Consider the following 19,541-nt stretch of genomic DNA (forward strand, 5'->3'; position numbering starts at 1 on the left):
AGTGGGTGGGTTAAGTATGTAAGGAGATGGGGTGTTTGATCTTCCCCTTACCGCACAAAATAAAAGACAGAGAAATTCAGAAAAGAGCACTTTTTTGAGTATTTGGCTCCATATGCAGCCACTTCAAACTGCAATGTCTTTTGCTTCCCATAACGTGTCCTGGGAGCTATAATTTAAGGAGTTCAGAGTTGTTAGGAGACACCCATTCCCCTCAGACAGACACAATTGCCAGTGACTTAACAATCCATTCCACTTCCTGGGGAACTCTGGGAATTGTAGCTGTTTGAGGAAAATAAGGGTCTCCTAAGAACTTTCAGCACCTTTGACAAAATACAGTCAAACAGCTTTCCATTCTAGTAGATCAGAAAGAGAAATGGATTGTGGCTAGGTATGGTATTTTCCAGGCACATTTTCTCCAGAAGTTGTACCTATTTTCTTCAGTAAGCTTAAGCGTAGGATCAGCTGTGCCTGAACTTCCCTTCTTTTCCAAAGCACAGAAGTGAGAGTGTCTGACCTTGGACTGCATATCTGGTCCTGGAGAATGTGGCCAAATGGGCCTCCTGCATGTATACAAGGGAAATAGTGTGACCTATATTAGTTGCTTGGAGACCAGATTTTCAGAGGCTCTTTGTGTGCCTGTGTTTGTACTCTAACAGGATTTCCGGGATTCAGTAGCACATGCTTCCAGGCAACTTGGAAAGCCAGTCATTGAAGACAGGATCCTGAACCAGATCCTGTACTACCTACCTCAGCTGTATGAGCTTAATCGGGACCTCTTGAGAGAACTTGAAGAGCGGCTGTCCCACTGGTAACTACATATTCAGAGCATAGATTCCTGCTTACTTATTGGTTAGAATATTGGGATATTCAGGCTTCTAGTATTGTGTGCTGTTTTTAGACCACAAAGTTGAATTACGAATATATGATGTTGCAATGCAGCTATTTTTGAACTGAGATTTTCCCTGGATGCGTGTGTGTGTGTGTGTTTATGTACTCACATATATTAGTAGTTTGCAGCTAGATTGGCTATTGGGGTCAAAGGTACTAAGTTCCTTTCCCTCTTCATCTTTACTTTCTATGACCAAATCACTCCTGACTAAATGAGCCTTTTTTTAATGTCATTTGACCCTGCTTGGCTGTGTTTGCTATTTTTGCCATAGGCTATTTGGGTGATTGGGGCTGAGCCAGGTCAGGACTATGACATGGGAGGAGGAAGGCTTTAACTATTTGTTCCACCATACTCCTAGTCAAGCCTCCTGCTGCCATTTGGCTGCTAATTGCAGTGGGAAAATAGCAGCCATTGGTACCAATGGGTGCTTTCCTCCCACTTTGAATAGGAGGCATCCCCCCACATCTGGATCAGGGCTGTGGCAGAAAGGGTTAAAGCTCTACCTACCCCAAATATCTATATGTGAAAACTCTCTTTCTCTCAAGGCCAAGCAACATTAATAGCATCGTGTTTTGTTAGGGCCTGAGTTCTGCTAGGCAGTGTAGCAAGGATGGAAAAGGAGATGGAAGAAAATCTGAATTTTTGTCATACCTTTTGTTCTTATGAAGCCAAGTCAGATAAATCTTGACTAGGCTTACAAGGGCCCCTCTTTTTACCTTGAAGGGTATATATGAAGAAGTGAGGCTTGTCCAATGGCCAGGTTTAGCTCAAAGGCTACTAGCTGCCCCCTTCTGATTTAGATGCCCGTTTCAATAGCAGTCCTCTGGAACATGTTGTTAAATTGCAAACACTTTCATTCTTAACACATGAAAGGGACTGAGCAGGGGGTCGCAGAGGAGGCCTGGGGGTAGGCACTGTTTTCCCAGGATGGAGGTTGAGGTCCTTGTGTAGAAGGAATAGAAAGAGGGAGAAATATGCCCCCTCCGTCATGGATTCTTCAGGTTTAAGTTCTAATTGTCCATGGTGTTAAATTCTAGGATTGACCACCAGCGAATTGCTGATATATTTTTGAAAAAAGGACCATACCTAAAGATGTATTCAACGTACATCAAAGAATTTGATAGGAATGTAGCTCTCCTGGATGAGCAATGCAAGAAGAACCCTGGGTTTGCTGCTGTTGTTCGAGACTTTGAGGTAATGGAACCTTTTATCAATGGTGTCAGATGATACATTCCATCTTTTGACTTTAGTTTTCTCTAAGGCCTGGTTTGTACAATGCCAGAATACAAAATGCACGCACATGTCTCTTGTCGGATATAGTGTACATATTTTTTTCACTTTTGGTCCCTTTTTAAAATGCATGTGAGCAGAGATTCTACACATCCGCCATAGTAGCTTGGATCTTTTTTAAAGGATCAAGAAGCAAGCGATAAGAATAACATCTGGTAAGCAACACATGTACATCGTATTTGGGCATAATATGTAACTGGAAATAAGTAAACATTCTCTTTACGATTACTGTATAACCAAAATAAAAAAAAATCCTTCCAGTAGCACCTTTAAGACCAACTAAGTTAGTTCTTGGTATGAGCTTTCGTGTGCAAGCACACTTCTTCAGATACACTGAAACAGAAGTTGCCAGATCCTTCTATATAGTGAGAAGGTGGGGAGGGGTATTACTCAGAAGGGTGGTGGGAATGGGAGATTGGCAGATAGCTGGGATGAGCCTGCTGACGACTCTTAACGACTGTAATGGGTCCTACAGGAAAAGGCAAGGGGTGAGAAGGTGAGAAATGGCTTAGTCATGTATAATGGGATAAGAATCCAATGTCTTTGTTCAAACCAGGTTTCTCCATGGTTTTAAGTTTGGTAATGAGTGTATAACCAAAGTTCTGCAAGGGAAGTACAGCAGAGCAAACGACTGGAAATTTAAAACACCCAAGTTAGAATTCTAACTGAAACATTCATTCTTAAAAGCACTGATTCTTCAAAGATACAATATCATGAAGAGTGTCTTGGAATCTCTTTGTGATCAAAAGATTTTGTTTGCCATATTGTAGTTTACAAAATGTATCTAGTTCTGTTGACAGATTTATAAAACCTATACATTTAATGAATTGGCAGAACCTGATATGGAAAGCAACAATCGAAACTGATATATATTTTATTTTATGAAGTTTGATGAACGTGGACTTACAGCTAGCAAGGAGGTTTGCATCCGATGCAATTTGGCAGCAGCATTTTTTGTCTGTTCTTTCATCCAGTGAAATGTATAACTGAGGTTAAGAAAATAAATGTAAACAAGAAAGGAAGTAATATTTTCTCTATTAGTGAGGCTCTCATCAGCCCTGTACAAGTCTTCTGTCCGCAATAAATGACTTTTTCAGGCCATTTGAACTGAATGGAATGTTAGAAGCCGGTCAAGCCTCTTGGCTGAGTCTCTTTCCATTTGAGATTCAGTCTTCTGCCAAAATGCAAATCCAAAGCATCGTGCTGCCATGTTTCCTTAGTTATTGCTTGTTGAGTCTATACAATATGTTGATCTGAGGCACCATGCGTTCATCTAAATTAGTCCTCAGATTTGTAAAGTCAGAAAATCCTTCTTTTCTATCACACTTTGCTGCTGCCTGTCTGCTTTGTATGTGGCGCTAAAGTAGCCACAATTATACTTTGCTCATATGGGGGTGTGGAGGAAATGATCAGAATGGTGAAGCTGTTGGTGTCATAGCATGCTGACATGTTGGCTAAATTCTACATCTATATAAATGTGAGCCAGCCTAAAGTCTTCTATTGGTTGCTTGTAGGGTGAGCATTTGGGGCTTTTTAGTTTAGAGAAAAGGCAAATAAAAGGGGACATGATTGAAGTGTGTAAAAGTATGCATGGTATTGAGAAACTGCGTAGAGAAACATTTTTATCCCTCATAATCAGGGCCCCAGAGTAAGACCTTTGGAGACCCTAAGCACTTAAAAGATTTTGGTGCCCCCATATAGATCTAATTCAAAATATTGTTTCATTTAATGGCTAATTCAGCCCTGCTCTTAATACTAGAACTCGGGGACATCTAATGAAACTTAAATGCTGGAAGATTCAGTACAGTCAAAAGGAAATACTTACGTTACCCCTTCCAACTCTACAATTCTATGATTCTGTGATTCAGAAACACATCATTAAACCATGGAATTAACTCCCATAAGAGGCAGTGATGTCCACCAATTAGACGGCTTTAAAAGAGGATTAGACAAATTCCTGGAGGATAGGGCTATCAGTGGCTACCAGATAACTATACTCTACCTCCACTATATGCTTCTGAATACCAGTTGCTGGACTAGATGAGCCACTGGCTTCATCAAAACTTCTTTCTGCAAAGGCAAAACCACAATTGAATAACAGCCCATTTTTTTAAAAAAGAAAGAAAAAACCAATACAGCTTGCAGACAGTAGCAAGAGTAAACTATTTGGTCTGGTTCAGGCAAGTTGTTTTAAAAGAATGTTAAGTTTCAAAATCCTGGGTGTTTTCTTTTTCAGATGAGCTCCCGCTGCGCGAACTTGGCACTGAAGCACTATTTGCTTAAGCCAGTTCAGAGGATTCCCCAGTACAGGCTGCTTTTGACAGGTAAGAGCTAAAAGTCAATGCTCTACAGGTAGCAAACCTCAATTCACTAAGAATATTTTTACCTGAATTCAAATGCGCGGAAAAATTATTGTACAGAGAAATTCTTCTGCAGTGGATAAAAATGCAAAGGAAGAGCACAGCTGATTCTTTTTCGTCTTCTGCTGAATAAATGTTGATGGTGATAAGCATCAGGGCTATGATGTTATGCTGTTTCCACAGCTGTTCATTCTGGTTCTGCTGTTCAGGGTAGAACAGTATTGATTTCAAAAGGGAAAGGGAAGCTCTGAAAACTGATATAATATAAATATTTTTCTTATACCAAGTGTTGATCCATGCATATTCTCTTATTTTGGTCATGTTGTTATAGATTTAGCTATAGTTAAAAAAACAAATCCGTACTCTACTACTCCTTTGTAAAATTGACTTTCCTTTTTTTCCCTATTGCCATAAGGCAATATAAAAACATTTATTAGGATATATTCCCTATAGAGCATGGCAGGACTTCTGTGTAAACACGCATATGATGGCACTGTAACAGAATCCTTGCTCTTTGATGTTGAGAGTAGTCTATGGATTCTGCATAGTCCCACCTTCCCACCTTGGCTCCTTTGTGCTGTTTCCTTACCAGTGTGTGGGAACTTCAGCTGTCTATGGACCTCTAATATGTCTCACTGGTCGTGCCCTGAACATATAATCCCTTTACTATGAATCTACACAAAAAGTTGCTTTGAAATTTCCTGAATTGATGGTCACTACATGCGACCGTACACATTAGCGTTGCCACGAACCCGAAAGTGCCATGAAAAGGGTCAAAAATGGCCCTAAAAGAGTGTGAAAACAGCAAACATGTTCAAAAACAGAGTGTAGCAGAAATATCAGGTTTATTGCTAAAGATGCAGAGAACATGATTTACGCTGAGTTAGTGAATTCCACATTATTCAGACTTCCTCACTCTATTTTCTTTTTCTTGTGTAGTGTAAGTGCTTTGGCAAGTCAGGAGCTGTAAATGTTGGGTTTGACATTATTGCTCTTGGGCTTTGAGAAAGACTGTATAACAAAATGAAGAAGAAACTAATTTCACAACCTGTCTTCTGCGGGTCTTCTGAGCATCATTTCTGTTACGAAGCTCCTCAGCTGAATCCTCAAATATAGGACTCAATGAATAGTCAAGGGTGCTAATTACTCTGATGTAGAAAAGGGATGTGCACACCAATTTGCTATACATAATATAGCTTGTTGCATAAAATATACTTTCTCAAAAACACTTCTATACATATTGGGTTAGAGCCATTGCCCTTCCACAAAGGAAAAGACCCCTTCATTTATGAGATACAGGAGAAGCACTCTCCAGAAGAAGCAATTTTTGATGATTCCCCAGTTCCCCTGCAGCTCATAGCACTATTTCCCATAGTCTTCTGGAGGGTCCACTAACCCTCTGGAACAGCTTTTCTGGAGCACAGGAGACTACAAGTGAGAAGGAGAAATAAACAAACATCACCTTTTCATCCCCACTTCCTGCAGCAGGTAACATAGATCAAAAACCTTGCACATGCAGGATCTCAAGTTGAGCTCTGGGATGCCCTAGCTTAACTTAATTCCTGACAGACTGAATTCCAGGAGCAAAACACAGCAAAATGAGAAGGCCTTCCTCTGACTCAAGAGTGTAGTCATTTCTTTCCCATCCTCCTGTTTATTCATATCCATTTGGCCTTCCTCACCTTTATCCTATAAACTATTATTATTTGTCGCATCCTTCTCTAGGGCTTGTCTGCTTGCCAGAAAAATATCCACTGCTTTGCGTTTCTCAGCTGCTGTATAAATAGTAAGAGTTCTTTCACTGCTGCTTATGACTCTGCAAAAATGCTGTGTTTGCCTAGAAATTACCGTGTGGAATTTTGTCCCCCATGTTGTCATTGTGAAAAAATCCAAGTCTGTAACGTAAACTTATAGTTAGTGCTTGAGGTTGAAGAAGAGCAGTGCTAATTACTGTACTGTAAACTCAGAAAACCACTAGGGAATAATCACCACTTCTGTGTGAGAGATCTGCATGAACACGCAGTCAGAAAGATCAGCCAGACTGCTGCTGTTAATCATCCCCGACTGGCAGAGAAGTTATTGAAGGGGTGGTGGCTGGAGTACAGCATGCTCACTCTCAGAGGATGGGCTGAGGTCACATGATGCAGCCACCTTGCAAAAAAAGCTAAGCAGGTCTAGGTCCCCTCCAAGCTTCTATCATGAATTCCACAATGGAAATAATGGTGCGTCATAAGTGCAGTACGGTGGTACCTCGGGTTACAGACACTTCAGGTTACATACGCTTCAGGTTACAGACTCCACTAACCCAGAAATAGTACCTTGGGTTAAGAACTTTACCTCAGGATGAGAACAGAAATCACACGGTGGCTGCACAGCAGCAGAGGAAGGCCCCATTAGCTAAAGTGGTACCTCAGGTTAAGAACAGTTTCAGGTTAAGAACTGACCTCCAGAACAAATTAAGTTCTTAACCCGAGATACCACTGTAAATAAATCACCTTTTGTGTGTGTTAGCAATCCCTCAGAGGTAAAAGGCTGCCCAGTCTGCCCATTCAGTCACGATCTACTTGTGTCTCCTGCCACCCATTTTAGTAGCTTAACAGCACTGTGTTTGCCTGGCTGTGTTTCAGTCTGGAAACGCCCCCGCCCCACCCCCCCATTCTTTCTTACCAAGATACTTGCTGCCTTCTGGGGGGGAGAAGAGAGCAAGCACCATATTTATGCTGCCTTTATGTTTAAAAAAATCATAAACCATATAACAAAAAATAGATTAGGGGGCACTATACATATGCATTTTAAACCTACAAATATAACATGAAACCTAAGCAACAGTGCGATGGAACTAAGGGGAATAAAATTATTCAATCATCTCAAAGCGTCGTAATTTAAAATGCCTGGCATATAGAAAGATTCTAACATGGCACCAGAAATAATACAGTGTTGGTGCTCAGTATGCCTTCCTTGGGAGGGCATTTCAATGTTTCAAGAAGCACCAGGGAGAAGATCCTCTCCTTAATATATGCATAAGGCACTTCTAGAAATACCGTGGACCAGTGCTTAAACCACGTGCATTCAGAGTACATTTCAGCTACATTAAACATGTTTAAGTCCCTTTGAAATCAGTGAGTGTGAGTACTTTTTGTAAATGTGCAAACCTTTTCGGAGACATAATAATCTTATAGCTCAACTGGGCCACCTAGAGGTTCATTGTAATAATTTCATCCAGTTCTCTTCCTTAATAACATTTCTCTTTCCACAGATTATTTAAAGAACCTCTTAGAAGATTCGGCTGACTTCAGAGATACTCAGGGTAATTGCTTTTATAGTAGTTTGTCCATAGTTTAATGAAAAACACACATCTTCTTGAATTTATGAGTGTGTGTCGTTTCACTGGTGGCACAGCCACAAGGCTGGATCCAGAGTTTCTGCAAGAGAGAAAGTTTCACTTTCAGGTTTCTTGGGTTACACTTCTCTTACAGTGGCCTGCATGTTTGCTCTTAGGATTGGGGCGCATCCTCTAAACAGCAGGAAAGGTGGCATAGGAAGCTCCCATGGTGAGGAAGTTGCCAGAGATCACCTTGCTTCACTTCCAGTCATGTTTGTTTGTTTGTTTGTTTGTTTACTTATACCCTGCCCATCTGGCTGGGTTGCCCCAGCCACTCTGGGCAGCTTCCAACATGTATAAAAACACTTTTGGGGGGGTGAATTAGAAACCTCTTGGTGTAAGCACCACTGGTTCAGGAATCCCTGAAGGTCAGAAATAATTTCTACAAGGCCAGAGCTAAGGTTCTGTGTTATAGTTGCTGGCTATTTTAAGGCTACAGAGGTTCCTGATATAAAAACACTGAGGGATCAAGGGGTGTGAACTCTTCTGTGTCAGGGGGCAAAGGCCATATTATGTTTGACTGCAGACCTTCCTCAGGCCTAATGTAGCCTGATAGCTTTTAGTTGCCTCTGTTGAGAAGATAATCTTCTTACTCTCACAGTTGGAAGGTTTAAAATCTCACATATTCTTTCCTATTTCCCTGATATTTGTTGATGCTGTGGAAATGTAACCCCCCCCCCCTTAGTTACTGTTTTAAGACTTATTCCAAAGTGTCCTTACCTTTTCAGGAATCGTTTTCAGATATAAGAACTTTAGAAAACATACCCAAAAAATTACCTTCCCCAACCCTCCCTGTTGAGCACAGTAGTGTCATTTACAGTGGTGCCTCGCAAGACGAAAAGAATCCGTTCTGTGAGTCTCTTCGTCTAGCGGTTTTTTCGTCTTGCGAAGCAAGCCCATTGACGGATTAGCGGATTAGGGCTATTAGCGCTATTAGCGGCTTTTAGCGGCTTATCAGCTTATCGGATAAGCAGATAAGCGGCTTAGCGGCTTAGAAAAAGGGGGGGGAAGGGAAAAAAACCGCAGGAACTCGCAAGACATTTTCGTCTTGCGAAGCAAGCCCATAGGAGCTTCGTTTTGCGAAGCACCTCCGAAACGGAAAACTCTTTCGTCTAGCGAGTTTTCCGTCTTGCGAGGCATTCGTCTTGCGGGGCACCACTGTATTATTATACAGATGTTTCCAAATTAAATGAAGGTGTCTTGTCATGTCCCCATGAGTAGTGAGTGGTCGATAATCATGTTTCTTTGTTAATGTATATGAAATAAATCTAAACCATATTGTAGGCTGAGCCTAGTCCATGCCAGGGAATCGTTGGCCCGCGTCCTCAGATCCAGAGAGAGAGCAAAAGAAAGCACCAGGAAAGATCCTTCTTTGGAGGAAAGCAGTTTATTCTCTGTGCACAGAGACAGCCAGCAGAATAATTTCTGGAAGACTGGCTGCCCCGAAATACACCTCTGCAAACTTTCTTATACCTTGAGAAAGCTCTCTCCCTCCTCCCCCCAAACGCCCTCCAGAAACTTCCCCAATCAGCTGGAAAGTTTTCAACTTATTTCCTTATATGGAATGGCATGTCTATATTGCTAGCCCTCTAAGCAGCCCCCTCGCTGGCTAAGCGTCCTGCATCCCCTCCTCCCGTCTCCCTCCTCCCGTCTCCCTCGTCTCGTATGTGTCTTTCTTATCTTGCATTCCTAAAGTAAGAAAGCGAGGGGCCTCTGGTTATTTCTAGCTTACAGTCTCCTTCATATGTGCCTTTCTTATCTTACATTCCTGAAGCGAGGGGCCTCTTTTGCAGAAGTCAAATTAGCTCAGAAATTTACTTAGATCCAAAGTACAGAGAATATAGAAGATCCTTCTTAGGTACAAGGTACAAGGTATAGAAAGCATATAGAAAGCAATCCTTCCCTCTCCCTTCACTCCCTCCTCTTCTTATGAACAACCTAATACTTAGGTTCGTTCTGGGGTAGGGGTCTATAATCTCTCATGAAAGCAAGCACACGAGGTCCCATCATGCGAGACATCATCTTCTCCATCATATTTTGCATACATTGCATCAAGCAGGGCATACAGAAGCAGAAAAGCAATAGAAGCATTATTGGACTTATCACCATAATAAATATCCTCCCCATCCATCCACCTGGGAAGATGCCGTCCAACCAAGACATATCCCAGCCCTCCCAGGTTTGTACAGGGACATGTGCTACCTTTTCAATGCTTGCTGCCAGATCACGGATAGATCCTCCCCGTGGTCTGAAATGTTGAAGCAACATGCTCCACCTGTGAGATTTAACGCTGCACAAAAGCCTCCATGTTGCGCCAGGAGAAAGTCCAATGCTAATTGGACTGAGAGAAACACATTGCATGTCTCATCCAATTGCGTAGCAATTAGCCTAAGGGCCGTGGCTGTCGTGTTAGCAACAATCTCTACCACTGCCTGGAGTCTGATTACGCGGTTCAAGTTATAGATCGGCCCCCTTGCCCCAGAGATTTTCTCTCCCTGATTCCATGAGGCTGGAGCATAATGGGCCAGTATCCTTTCCGGAGGCCACTGATTTTTGCCCCAATTCTGGGAGCTGCCACCTGCAAGTGTTGCCAGGTCAGCCGAACGCCTCCTTCTACGGGGTGCAGAGGCAATCTGGTCAGGAATCCACATGGGGGGTATTAAGTAGGCTGGAAAACAGACCCCATACCATCCTCTTGGGAGGGCATGATAGGCCTTCCTGCCACACACCCAGTAAACGTCCTGACCATGGGCAGATATGGTGCCTCTCAGCAAGCGGGCCAGGCATGCAATCAAATTGGAACCAGAAAAGGTTCCTGTCTCGGACTCAAACATGTTAGTCGGGGCTGGGAAGGTACGATCACAGTGGGAAGTGCCCACATAGGTCTGAGCGTCACTTATGTCATTTGATTTGTTGACACAAAGGCAGCCAGTGATCCTGTGAACCTGGAAAGGGACGGAATGATTCCATAAAGAAGAATGGTTGCCCAGAGGCTGGAAGGCAACAAGTGGAGTTGTAACCAAGGATTCATTCCAAGGCACAGGGAGGAGTGGCATTCCTCCCAGAGCATCTACAGGGGCCAGAGTGCAGACGGCACAATTGGTCCGATTTGCAGAGAACGCAACCATCTCAGCAACCTGAATCCACTTATTATATGTGTGGTGGGCCCCCCACGATTGCAGCAGTTGTCTGGTCACTGTGAGTGGTATTGGCATTTCAAAGGTCAAAGGCAGCAGAAATACCAGCATGGGGACCCACAGTCGTATTTGAGCCATTGTATGCACGGGGAGGGGCTTAGGTAAGTGCTAGAGAGTGGGCTGGGGTGTAATTACGCTGAAAGAAAAGACCCACTAGACACCCTCCTCTGCAGGGGTGGCGTAAAGCAAACGAGGCCCAGGTACCTTCAATAAAGTTCAGTTATGCGAAAGGAAAGAAAAGAAAATGTGAAAATGTTCTCTTTCAATCCATGCTGGATCCTGGAGCCGTGCCAAACGTCAGCGTCCGGAGTGACGTAGGCAGGGCTGTAGTCTGGTGGGTGTCGGGTCGTCTGGTGGGCGTTGGGCATCTTGGGTCCCTTCCAACAAGGCTGGAGCGATGTCTGGGCGTCTGGGTCCAATCTGGGTCCTCATCATAGGGATGCAGAGGCTCGACCAAGGCACAAGGCGTTCCAGCAAAAGCTCACCTGTTAAGAGAAGAGATAACAAAGACGGCAGCGATTGCACAGAACAAATTGATAGGTAACATTTGCACATAAGGTATAGGCCTAGCAAACATTAATTCAAAAGGGTATGCTTGGCAGGAAACTTCGCAAGGGGTTAACAGTTCTGTTCCTTGGGTTAAATTTTGCCAGCTGAGATTTTTAAAAGTCTCATTTGTGTGCTCTAGGTTTCAGAGCTTTAAGCCATGTTGCAAATTTCAGTTCATTTGCCAGTGTCTGTAGAAAGAACAATGCGCTCCTTGCTTCTGGCAAAGTTTCAAATTCCTCAAAATATCAATTCCTATGTTATGCTGCGGCTCCTTTTTCAGAATAAAATTGCACCTTAAAAAGAAAAACTTGACAAAGTTCACAGAAAGCATTCACTTGCTTTTAAGAAAGTCACTTCTTCAGGTTAATACTTTGGGGCAGGGGGGTGGGTAACTCTTGGCCTTCTGGGTTTATGTGGCTGAACTGTAAATCCAGAAAGTGTGAGGTTCAGGGTAACTGGCTGAATGCAGCAGTGTCCTTGGAATAACTGCCAAGAGATAACGCTCTGAAGCTACCTCCAAGCGCCTGGCACAAAAGGGGGGGGGGGAGCTGATGTCCTGTGACTTGCATGATTTTTTTTTAAAAAAACAGTCTGTTCAATTGCTTTTTTGCTGCAACAGTCTTTTTGAGCAAGAACAGAGATGAAAAGAAATAATTTTTGAGAAATCTTGTTGTTCCCAGCCTGTGGGGAGTGGGGCCTGTGGGCATTCCATTTCCCAATGACTCCCTTGCCTGCAGATGGCGCACTGGCTTCTTCCCTAGGCGTCTTCTGACCCTCCCATGGACACCCTCGCTTGCTCCAGGATTGCGTTTTTGGCTTTCTGGCTGCTGGCTGTTTGAAGACAAACCCCTAATTATTTTGGCCAGGTCCTCTTCGAAAGAAGGATTCTGATTTAAAGTGCTTGGAGGTCTGTGGTCCTGGGCATCGGATGACTCCAGGGGGTCGTACACTCAGTGGAGTGGGGCCATCAAAGTGGAGTTTTAGCTGCCTCAATTGCAACTATTAGCTGCCTCAATTGCAACATCAGTATTATCCGCTGCCCTGAGGGCATTTTTCTTGCGGATTTCCTCAATGGTCAGTAATTGTAATTCTAGGGTTTTAAATCCCTTGGGTTTTAATTGTCTCTTTTTTTTAACAGTTCTGTCCTATGCGGCTCTCAAAGCCTTCCCTTCTGTTTCTTTCTGCCAGTTCACATCCTTGCATTGTGCTGCTTCTAGAACCAAGAAGCCACATCCAGCTCTGTTTTAAACAGTTCTACATACTGGAACACTCTGTCAAACTGCTTACTAGTCCATCTTATCTCTTTATCTAGAGTTTTTCTGAAGTCTTCATCATCATCATCATCATCAACAACACCTTTCTCTTCACCTTCCTTGCTAACTCAACCAATCCCTTTACAAATTCCTCATCATCCTCTTCTTCCTCTTCTGATTCATCAGCCTTGGGGGGTTCAGGCTGGGGGCCAACTCCTCCCGGTGCCTGGGGGCCTGGGTCCAGGGGAGGGGCAGTTGGTGGAGCATAGGGTGGAGGTGGTTTAATGACTTCCCCCTCCTCTTCTTCTGGGTCTGGTATCACTGGGGGCTTTTCTGACTTCCCTGTCGGTCGAACTGCACAAACTGTACTTTGTGGGGCGTCGCCTCGGCAGGCTTTCAACCATGATGGGTTCTTTTCTACATTGGTTTTCCAAGTAGAAATGTAGGGGATCTGGTCTGGGTGGACGTTCAAGATATTTTGATACAGTGGGTTGATTAGTTGCAAATCAAAACTCCCCTCCGAGGGCCAGTTAGTTTGTTGCGAGGGCCAGTCAACCTCACATAATGTTCTCATCCTCCGTTGCCTCAATTTGATTCCCTAATCATCATGCTTTGTGGCTGCTTTCCAGTTGTTTAAAAAGCATTCCAGAGGACTACATTGGCTTGCCCCAGACCCCATTTTCAGATACTCTGCTGCTAACAGGTTGTAAATTCTCTCACTCTACACACACTACAGCCCTACAATCGCTCGGCCAAGGGGGACACTAAGCCCTGGCCCACACTTGACAATTCAGTCACTAGAGTATCTGACATGCAACATACAACATACAAAACACATCAATATAATTTCAACATGTAACACACTAAACACACCAAAATAATTTCAGCATGCAATACACAAAACACACCAAAATAATTTCAACATGTAATACACAAAACACACCAAAATAATTTCAACATGTAATACACAAAACACACCAAAATAATTTTCCCTCTGTTCCCCCCCCCTTTTTTTTTTTTTTTTTTTTACCAAACCTTACCGGTGGCACACCACTGCCACGCCCCTTTTTTTTCCCTTCCTGGCTGCACTCTACTGTGCAACCAATCCCCTTATTCCTGGTGGCTGGCACTCTACTGCACAACCAATCCCCTTATTCCTGGTGGCACCTTATTGCCTGTGGCACCCTGCCACAACCAGGGGAGGTTGATCAAGCCTCCTGCCCTTTCCGTCGGGCTGCCCTTTCCGTCGGGCTTACCTTTTCCGCTGCGGACCTGTCCCCTCGGCGCCGTCCTCTTTCCTCCCTCGACCTGGGTCCTTGCTCCGGAGCGGTGTGGCTGGCTCCCCCCACAAATTGGCAGGGTGCGCGTGGAGCCTGCAATTGCCGATCCGAGCTGTCCACCAAGGTCGAGCCTGGCTCTCCCCAGCCCTCTGAGGTGGGGCAGATTCCCGGTCAGGGAACCAAGATGTAGGCTGAGCCTAGTCCATGCCAGGGAATCGTTGGCCCGCGTCCTCAGATCCAGAGAGAGAGCAAAAGAAAGCACCAGGAAAGATCCTTCTTTGGAGGAAAGCAGTTTATTCTCTGTGCACAGAGACAGCCAGCAGAATAATTTCTGGAAGACTGGCTGCCCCGAAATACACCTCTGCAAACTTTCTTATACCTTGAGAAAGCTCTCTCCCTCCTCCCCCCAAACGCCCTCCAGAAACTTCCCCAATCAGCTGGAAAGTTTTCAACTTATTTCCTTATATGGAATGGCATGTCTATATTGCTAGCCCTCTAAGCAGCCCCCTCGCTGGCTAAGCGTCCTGCATCCCCTCCTCCCGTCTCCCTCCTCCCGTCTCCCTCGTCTCGTATGTGTCTTTCTTATCTTGCATTCCTAAAGTAAGAAAGCGAGGGGCCTCTGGTTATTTCTAGCTTACAGTCTCCTTCATATGTGCCTTTCTTATCTTACATTCCTGAAGCGAGGGGCCTCTTTTGCAGAAGTCAAATTAGCTCAGAAATTTACTTAGATCCAAAGTACAGAGAATATAGAAGATCCTTCTTAGGTACAAGGTACAAGGTATAGAAAGCATATAGAAAGCAATCCTTCCCTCTCCCTTCACTATTGCATAAAAAAGTTCTGTTCTTGTATTTTCCCCTTGATCTTGAACTTTGTTGGTCAACTTTTACATTAAGTTGTGAAATACAAGGTCCTTTCCATTAAACTTAGGTGTCTTTAATACTGACACATACTGTAGTCAATGCTGAAATACATTTTGTTTTGTTTTCAAGATGCTCTTGCTGTTGTGATAGAAGTGGCTAACCATGCTAATGACATCATGAAACAGGGAGTAAGTATCTCAGTTGTGTAATAATGTGGTGATAATGGTGATAATAATTATGATTATAAATATTATTTATCTATTAATCCCTTCCCATGAGGTATCCTGAAGTGATTTATGATATAATATGAACATATATAAAAGCCACATATATAAGAAAAGTCAAAGGAATAACATAAATTTTAAAGCATATATATTATATCATCCATTTAAAAGAACAGCCCATATGAAAAATCAGTTCAAATCCTATACAGACAAAAACTGGGATAAAGACTTCCATTTTGAAGGCTTTTTGAAAGGACATTTTAACATGGTTTTCAGCAGCTTTGTGGGGTTTTATTTCTCTGTCTGTCTGTATTTTGCCATTTTACTTTAGCTGTATACTAGTAAGCCCAACTTTGTGGATATCAGTTTGAACCATGACACATTTGTGTTGCCTGGAAAGCTCATAGATCTCTAGATAGAAGACATGATTATACATGACTTTAATGGGTCACTTGAAGCAACTTCAGTCTCTTTACAAATGAGGAACAAGGGAGGGAACATGGAGCTTTTTACTGTTATGGGCAGTGTGTGTTAAATTGTGGAGGCCTGTGTGTAGAGCTAACCCTGCAGTTTTAGGCCCTAAGGCTTAAATCTCCTGTGTTCAGCTCCTTTAATTCAGCAAATATTACTTTTCGGATTTGTGTAATTTTTTTCATACTGGTACACATCATAGAATATGGAAGTGTGTTTGACTTCAACACTTCTGCAGCCAATTAGAGTGAACAACCAGTGTAGCTCCCTGGTGTTCCCAGAGGATTCTTCCACCATGGAACTTTTCATCAGTTTGTTTACAAGAACTTTATTTATGCTTCCACCCTCTAGGACAACTTTCAGAAACTTATGCAAATACAGTACAGCTTAAACGGTCATCATGAGATTGTACAGCCAGGGAGGGTAAGTTGACCAACAAGCAAACAGCAGGTTGCGAAAAGCAAACAAACCTTAGTGTGTGAAAACTACTTTTATGGCCCATTTATAGGTTTTAGTTCTAAAAGGGAAAAGGAAGATCTGGGGTTTCTTTTTCTTTGTTTCATCAGTCACCTCCATCTGTGACAGTAACTCTTGCCTCTGCAAAGGCAAAGGTGCTAATTCCTGTGATGGGAATAAGACAAACAAAGGTTTGTGCCACTTCTATAGCCCATTAGTCTAGTTTGTAGTGCACTGTGGAGGTCTGCTTAGACCAGTGATGGCCAAACTTGGCCCTCCAGCTGTTTTGGGACTACAATTCCCATCATCCCTGACCACTGATCCTGTTAGCTAGGGATGATGGGAGTTGTAGTCCCAAAACAGCTGGAGGACCAAGTTTGACCATCATTGGCTTAGACCAACCTTGCTCAACCTGGTGCTGTGCGGATATTTTGAACTACCAACTCCTATCATGTTGGCTGACTGATGGGAATTATATTTCCATATGTCGGGAGGACACTAGGCTGGAAAAGTCTAGCTTAGGCCAACCAACCAAATATTTGTCCATAAGAGCAAACTCCTAGGGGCTGAGGTCCCTTGGGCTTCCCCAATAAAATATTTGAGGGGACCCCCCCCAAAAAAACCCCATTGATGGGTATTGCCATACAAATGGTGTGTGTGCATCAAGTCATGTAATCGATTAGGTGGGGCAGGGCTTACCTTCTCCCTACCCCCGCCCCCAATATTTTATTCAAGTTGGCACCCCTGTATTTGCCCAGGCCACATTGCCATACTGTCTCTGGGCAGAATGAGTAGGTCCCATTCCCACTTGACTTCCAAAAGCAGCATCCTGGCCGTACAGACTACTTCTAGTACTAGGAGTAGCTGTTTCTCTCCTACCAATCCCATCATCTCTCTTTTATCAGTGCCCTTTCCTGTCTCTGCAGTATTGCTCTGTTGTCTTATTGGGCTCTTGACTAGTATGTACTTAATACTATGTTTGAAAATGGAAGTGCTCTCGCACTCTCCTTGGGATAGTTTTATACTCCTAGCAACTGACTACATTTATTTGCTTGCTTGAATGCCCAGGTCTTTTTGAAAGAAGGAACGTTGATGAAACTGTCCAGGAAGGTTATGCAGCCGCGAATGTTTTTTTTGGTAAGATGCCATGGATGTTTTTACATACCTAATGCTAGAGTGATTTCATAATGGTGCAGTCTGTCCCCACTGCAATTTCAAAAACAAAAACTAGCAACTCCAGTTAATGGTTCTGAATAATTTATATTTCAGTTTATACTATCATCGTCTCCTTTTCACAGTGGTTTTATGAATTAAGCATCTTTTCTCTCCTGCTTGGTGGTTTTTATGTAGCATTTATTTTTGAAAAATGTTCTGCTCAAAGTCTGAGGTTCTCTTTCAGATGCATCAGGGTCTTTAATCAAATGCAATCAAGGCAACTATTTAGCATTTAGCTATACTTGTAATGTGTGTTTTTTTAATCCTATAATAACGTTATTAAAAATGATTCTTTGCTTATCAAGGCAACAAGGACACACTGCAAAAGCAAGTTTCTAATATTTAAATTGCCAGATCTGCATTTGATTAAGCTTCATGCATTCAACATCACTTGGGTGAACTTTGCAAGAAAAAATAATAATGGTTGTTGTTGTTGTTGTTAATGTTAATGATGGTAAATGGAAGCAGCAGGGTGATGATGAATGGTTCCAGTGAATTTTGGCCACAGCGTGGCTTCCTCTGCATGGAACTTAATGAAATCCTTGTGCTGAGTAGCCTGCACATGGGGACCTGAGGAGAAAAAGGTCCCAGGATGTTCCTAACAGAGAGGACAAACTTGGGCACCCCTTGCCTGGCTACAGAATATTGTTATGGGCCCAGCATAGCCTGGGGACAGGGACAGCCTGTCCTGCTTCACCACCTAAGGTGGAAGGGGAATGGACCCCCCCCCCCAAATCCCACCACTTCTGTCATCATCAAAATGTGCACACCCCCACTGAAAGGGGGACATTCTGCAAGGCCTTGTTGCTTGTCTTTTCTGCCTCAGGAGCAGGAAAAACAAGAACAATGGGGGAACAAAGAAGGCAGAAAGAGGGCAGACATGGTCTTTTGCACCTTTCCCTGTGTCGGTGGAAGTTGATATGAGAAACGTACAAAAGTCCCTAGATGTTACATGTAATTTCAATTACTTTTAAAAAACATTTATATTGCAGTTTAATGATGCTCTGCTGTATACAACTCCCGTACAGTCTGGAATGTATAAACTCAACAACATGCTGTCACTGGCTGGAATGAAAGTGAGTAGATAAAATTTCTTCTGTAACATGTTTTTGTCACTCACAGCTTGAACGCCTGCCCAGACATTTAATGTGTGCTAAGACATACTATAATGCTGATAAAGAATACAGTCTTTCATTTACTGATAGCCTTTTGTGCTTCTAACGTGCTTGTTATGTGTATCTTTCCCTGCTTCACTAATAGTCCCAGGGTACATTCATAGATAAAACAATGTAACATCAAGTCGAAAATATACAAGCTCACAAAACTGTATTAGTTTGTGATCAAAACAATTTAAAACAGTATTCAGTTGAAGGAAGATACCTTATCTTTGTACAATACAGTCCACCACAGCCCCCCGCCCTTCCCCAAAGGCTATGCCAACAAAAGACATACTGTGCAAGATCTGTCTTTGAGGAAGGAGCACTCCACAACCTGGGAAGGGGAGCACTGCAGAATAGGCCCCCTCTCATGCTACTGGTCTGAGAAAAAAATCACCAGGTTTACATGTTACATTAAGCCAAGTCATGTCTTAGCATAGCACAGACTCCTAGGGACTCCCAGGGAGGAGATCATGGCCACTTTGCCTCTCTGCAGTAATTTTGCTGCTGTACCATGCTGAATTTAGCCGTGGCTTGGCATGTTGTTTGAATGCAGGCTTGTGGTTTAAATCCCTCCAGATTAACCATGAGGAGTAGCAAAGAATGTTGTTGGTTTATGGCTCATGGTTACTCTGGAGAAACCAGAACTACGAGCCCAGATATGGATGGCAAGCTAGACCAAAGTGAAGGACTGAGGAGGAGTGAATCTGCCACAATCTCTTCCCTGGGAGTTGGTACCTTCACTCTTGGGCATGTTTCAGCTTACTGTGATGTGCGAACCAGGCCAGATATCTTCATCATTCCAATATCTGGGTTTCCCAGATTAAAAGCTATTTTTTTCTCCTGCAAATGTTACTCCTTTTGTGTGTGTGTTGAAATTGTCTTCTGCTTCTAATTTCTGAAACTACTCTACTGGTTTGTTACGCCTTTTTCCTTTGCTAAGCCTTTTGAGATGGC

At 43.1% G+C, this 19,541-nt stretch overlaps 2 protein-coding genes across 3 annotated transcripts in view; one reads left to right on the forward strand and one right to left on the reverse strand.

Annotated features, from left to right (window-relative positions):
* FGD6 (FYVE, RhoGEF and PH domain containing 6) overlaps positions 1-19,541 on the forward strand; it is a 61,216-nt gene that overhangs the window by 26,897 nt on the left and 14,778 nt on the right. For both annotated transcript variants that reach the window (XM_081022464.1, XM_081022463.1), the window contains exons 6-13: positions 657-808; positions 1,927-2,083; positions 4,416-4,503; positions 7,796-7,846; positions 15,191-15,249; positions 16,108-16,179; positions 17,281-17,349; positions 18,420-18,503. In XM_081022464.1, the coding sequence (XP_080878590.1) occupies positions 657-808; positions 1,927-2,083; positions 4,416-4,503; positions 7,796-7,846; positions 15,191-15,249; positions 16,108-16,179; positions 17,281-17,349; positions 18,420-18,503 (732 nt within the window). The remainder of the gene's footprint in view (positions 1-656; positions 809-1,926; positions 2,084-4,415; positions 4,504-7,795; positions 7,847-15,190; positions 15,250-16,107; positions 16,180-17,280; positions 17,350-18,419; positions 18,504-19,541) is intronic.
* Positions 9,707-14,521, reverse strand: LOC308486145 (syncytin-1-like). The gene is made up of 2 exons (XM_081022543.1): positions 14,177-14,521; positions 9,707-11,603 (listed from the first exon to the last, which is right to left on the reverse strand). Exon 2 carries the CDS (start codon positions 11,194-11,196, stop codon positions 10,120-10,122), a length of 1,077 nt encoding a protein of 358 aa, XP_080878669.1. The 5' UTR covers positions 11,197-11,603; positions 14,177-14,521; the 3' UTR covers positions 9,707-10,119.

This window comes from Podarcis pityusensis (genome assembly GCF_964106645.2).
Source record: "Podarcis pityusensis genome assembly, chromosome: 10".
Lineage (NCBI taxonomy): Eukaryota > Metazoa > Chordata > Lepidosauria > Squamata > Lacertidae > Podarcis > Podarcis pityusensis.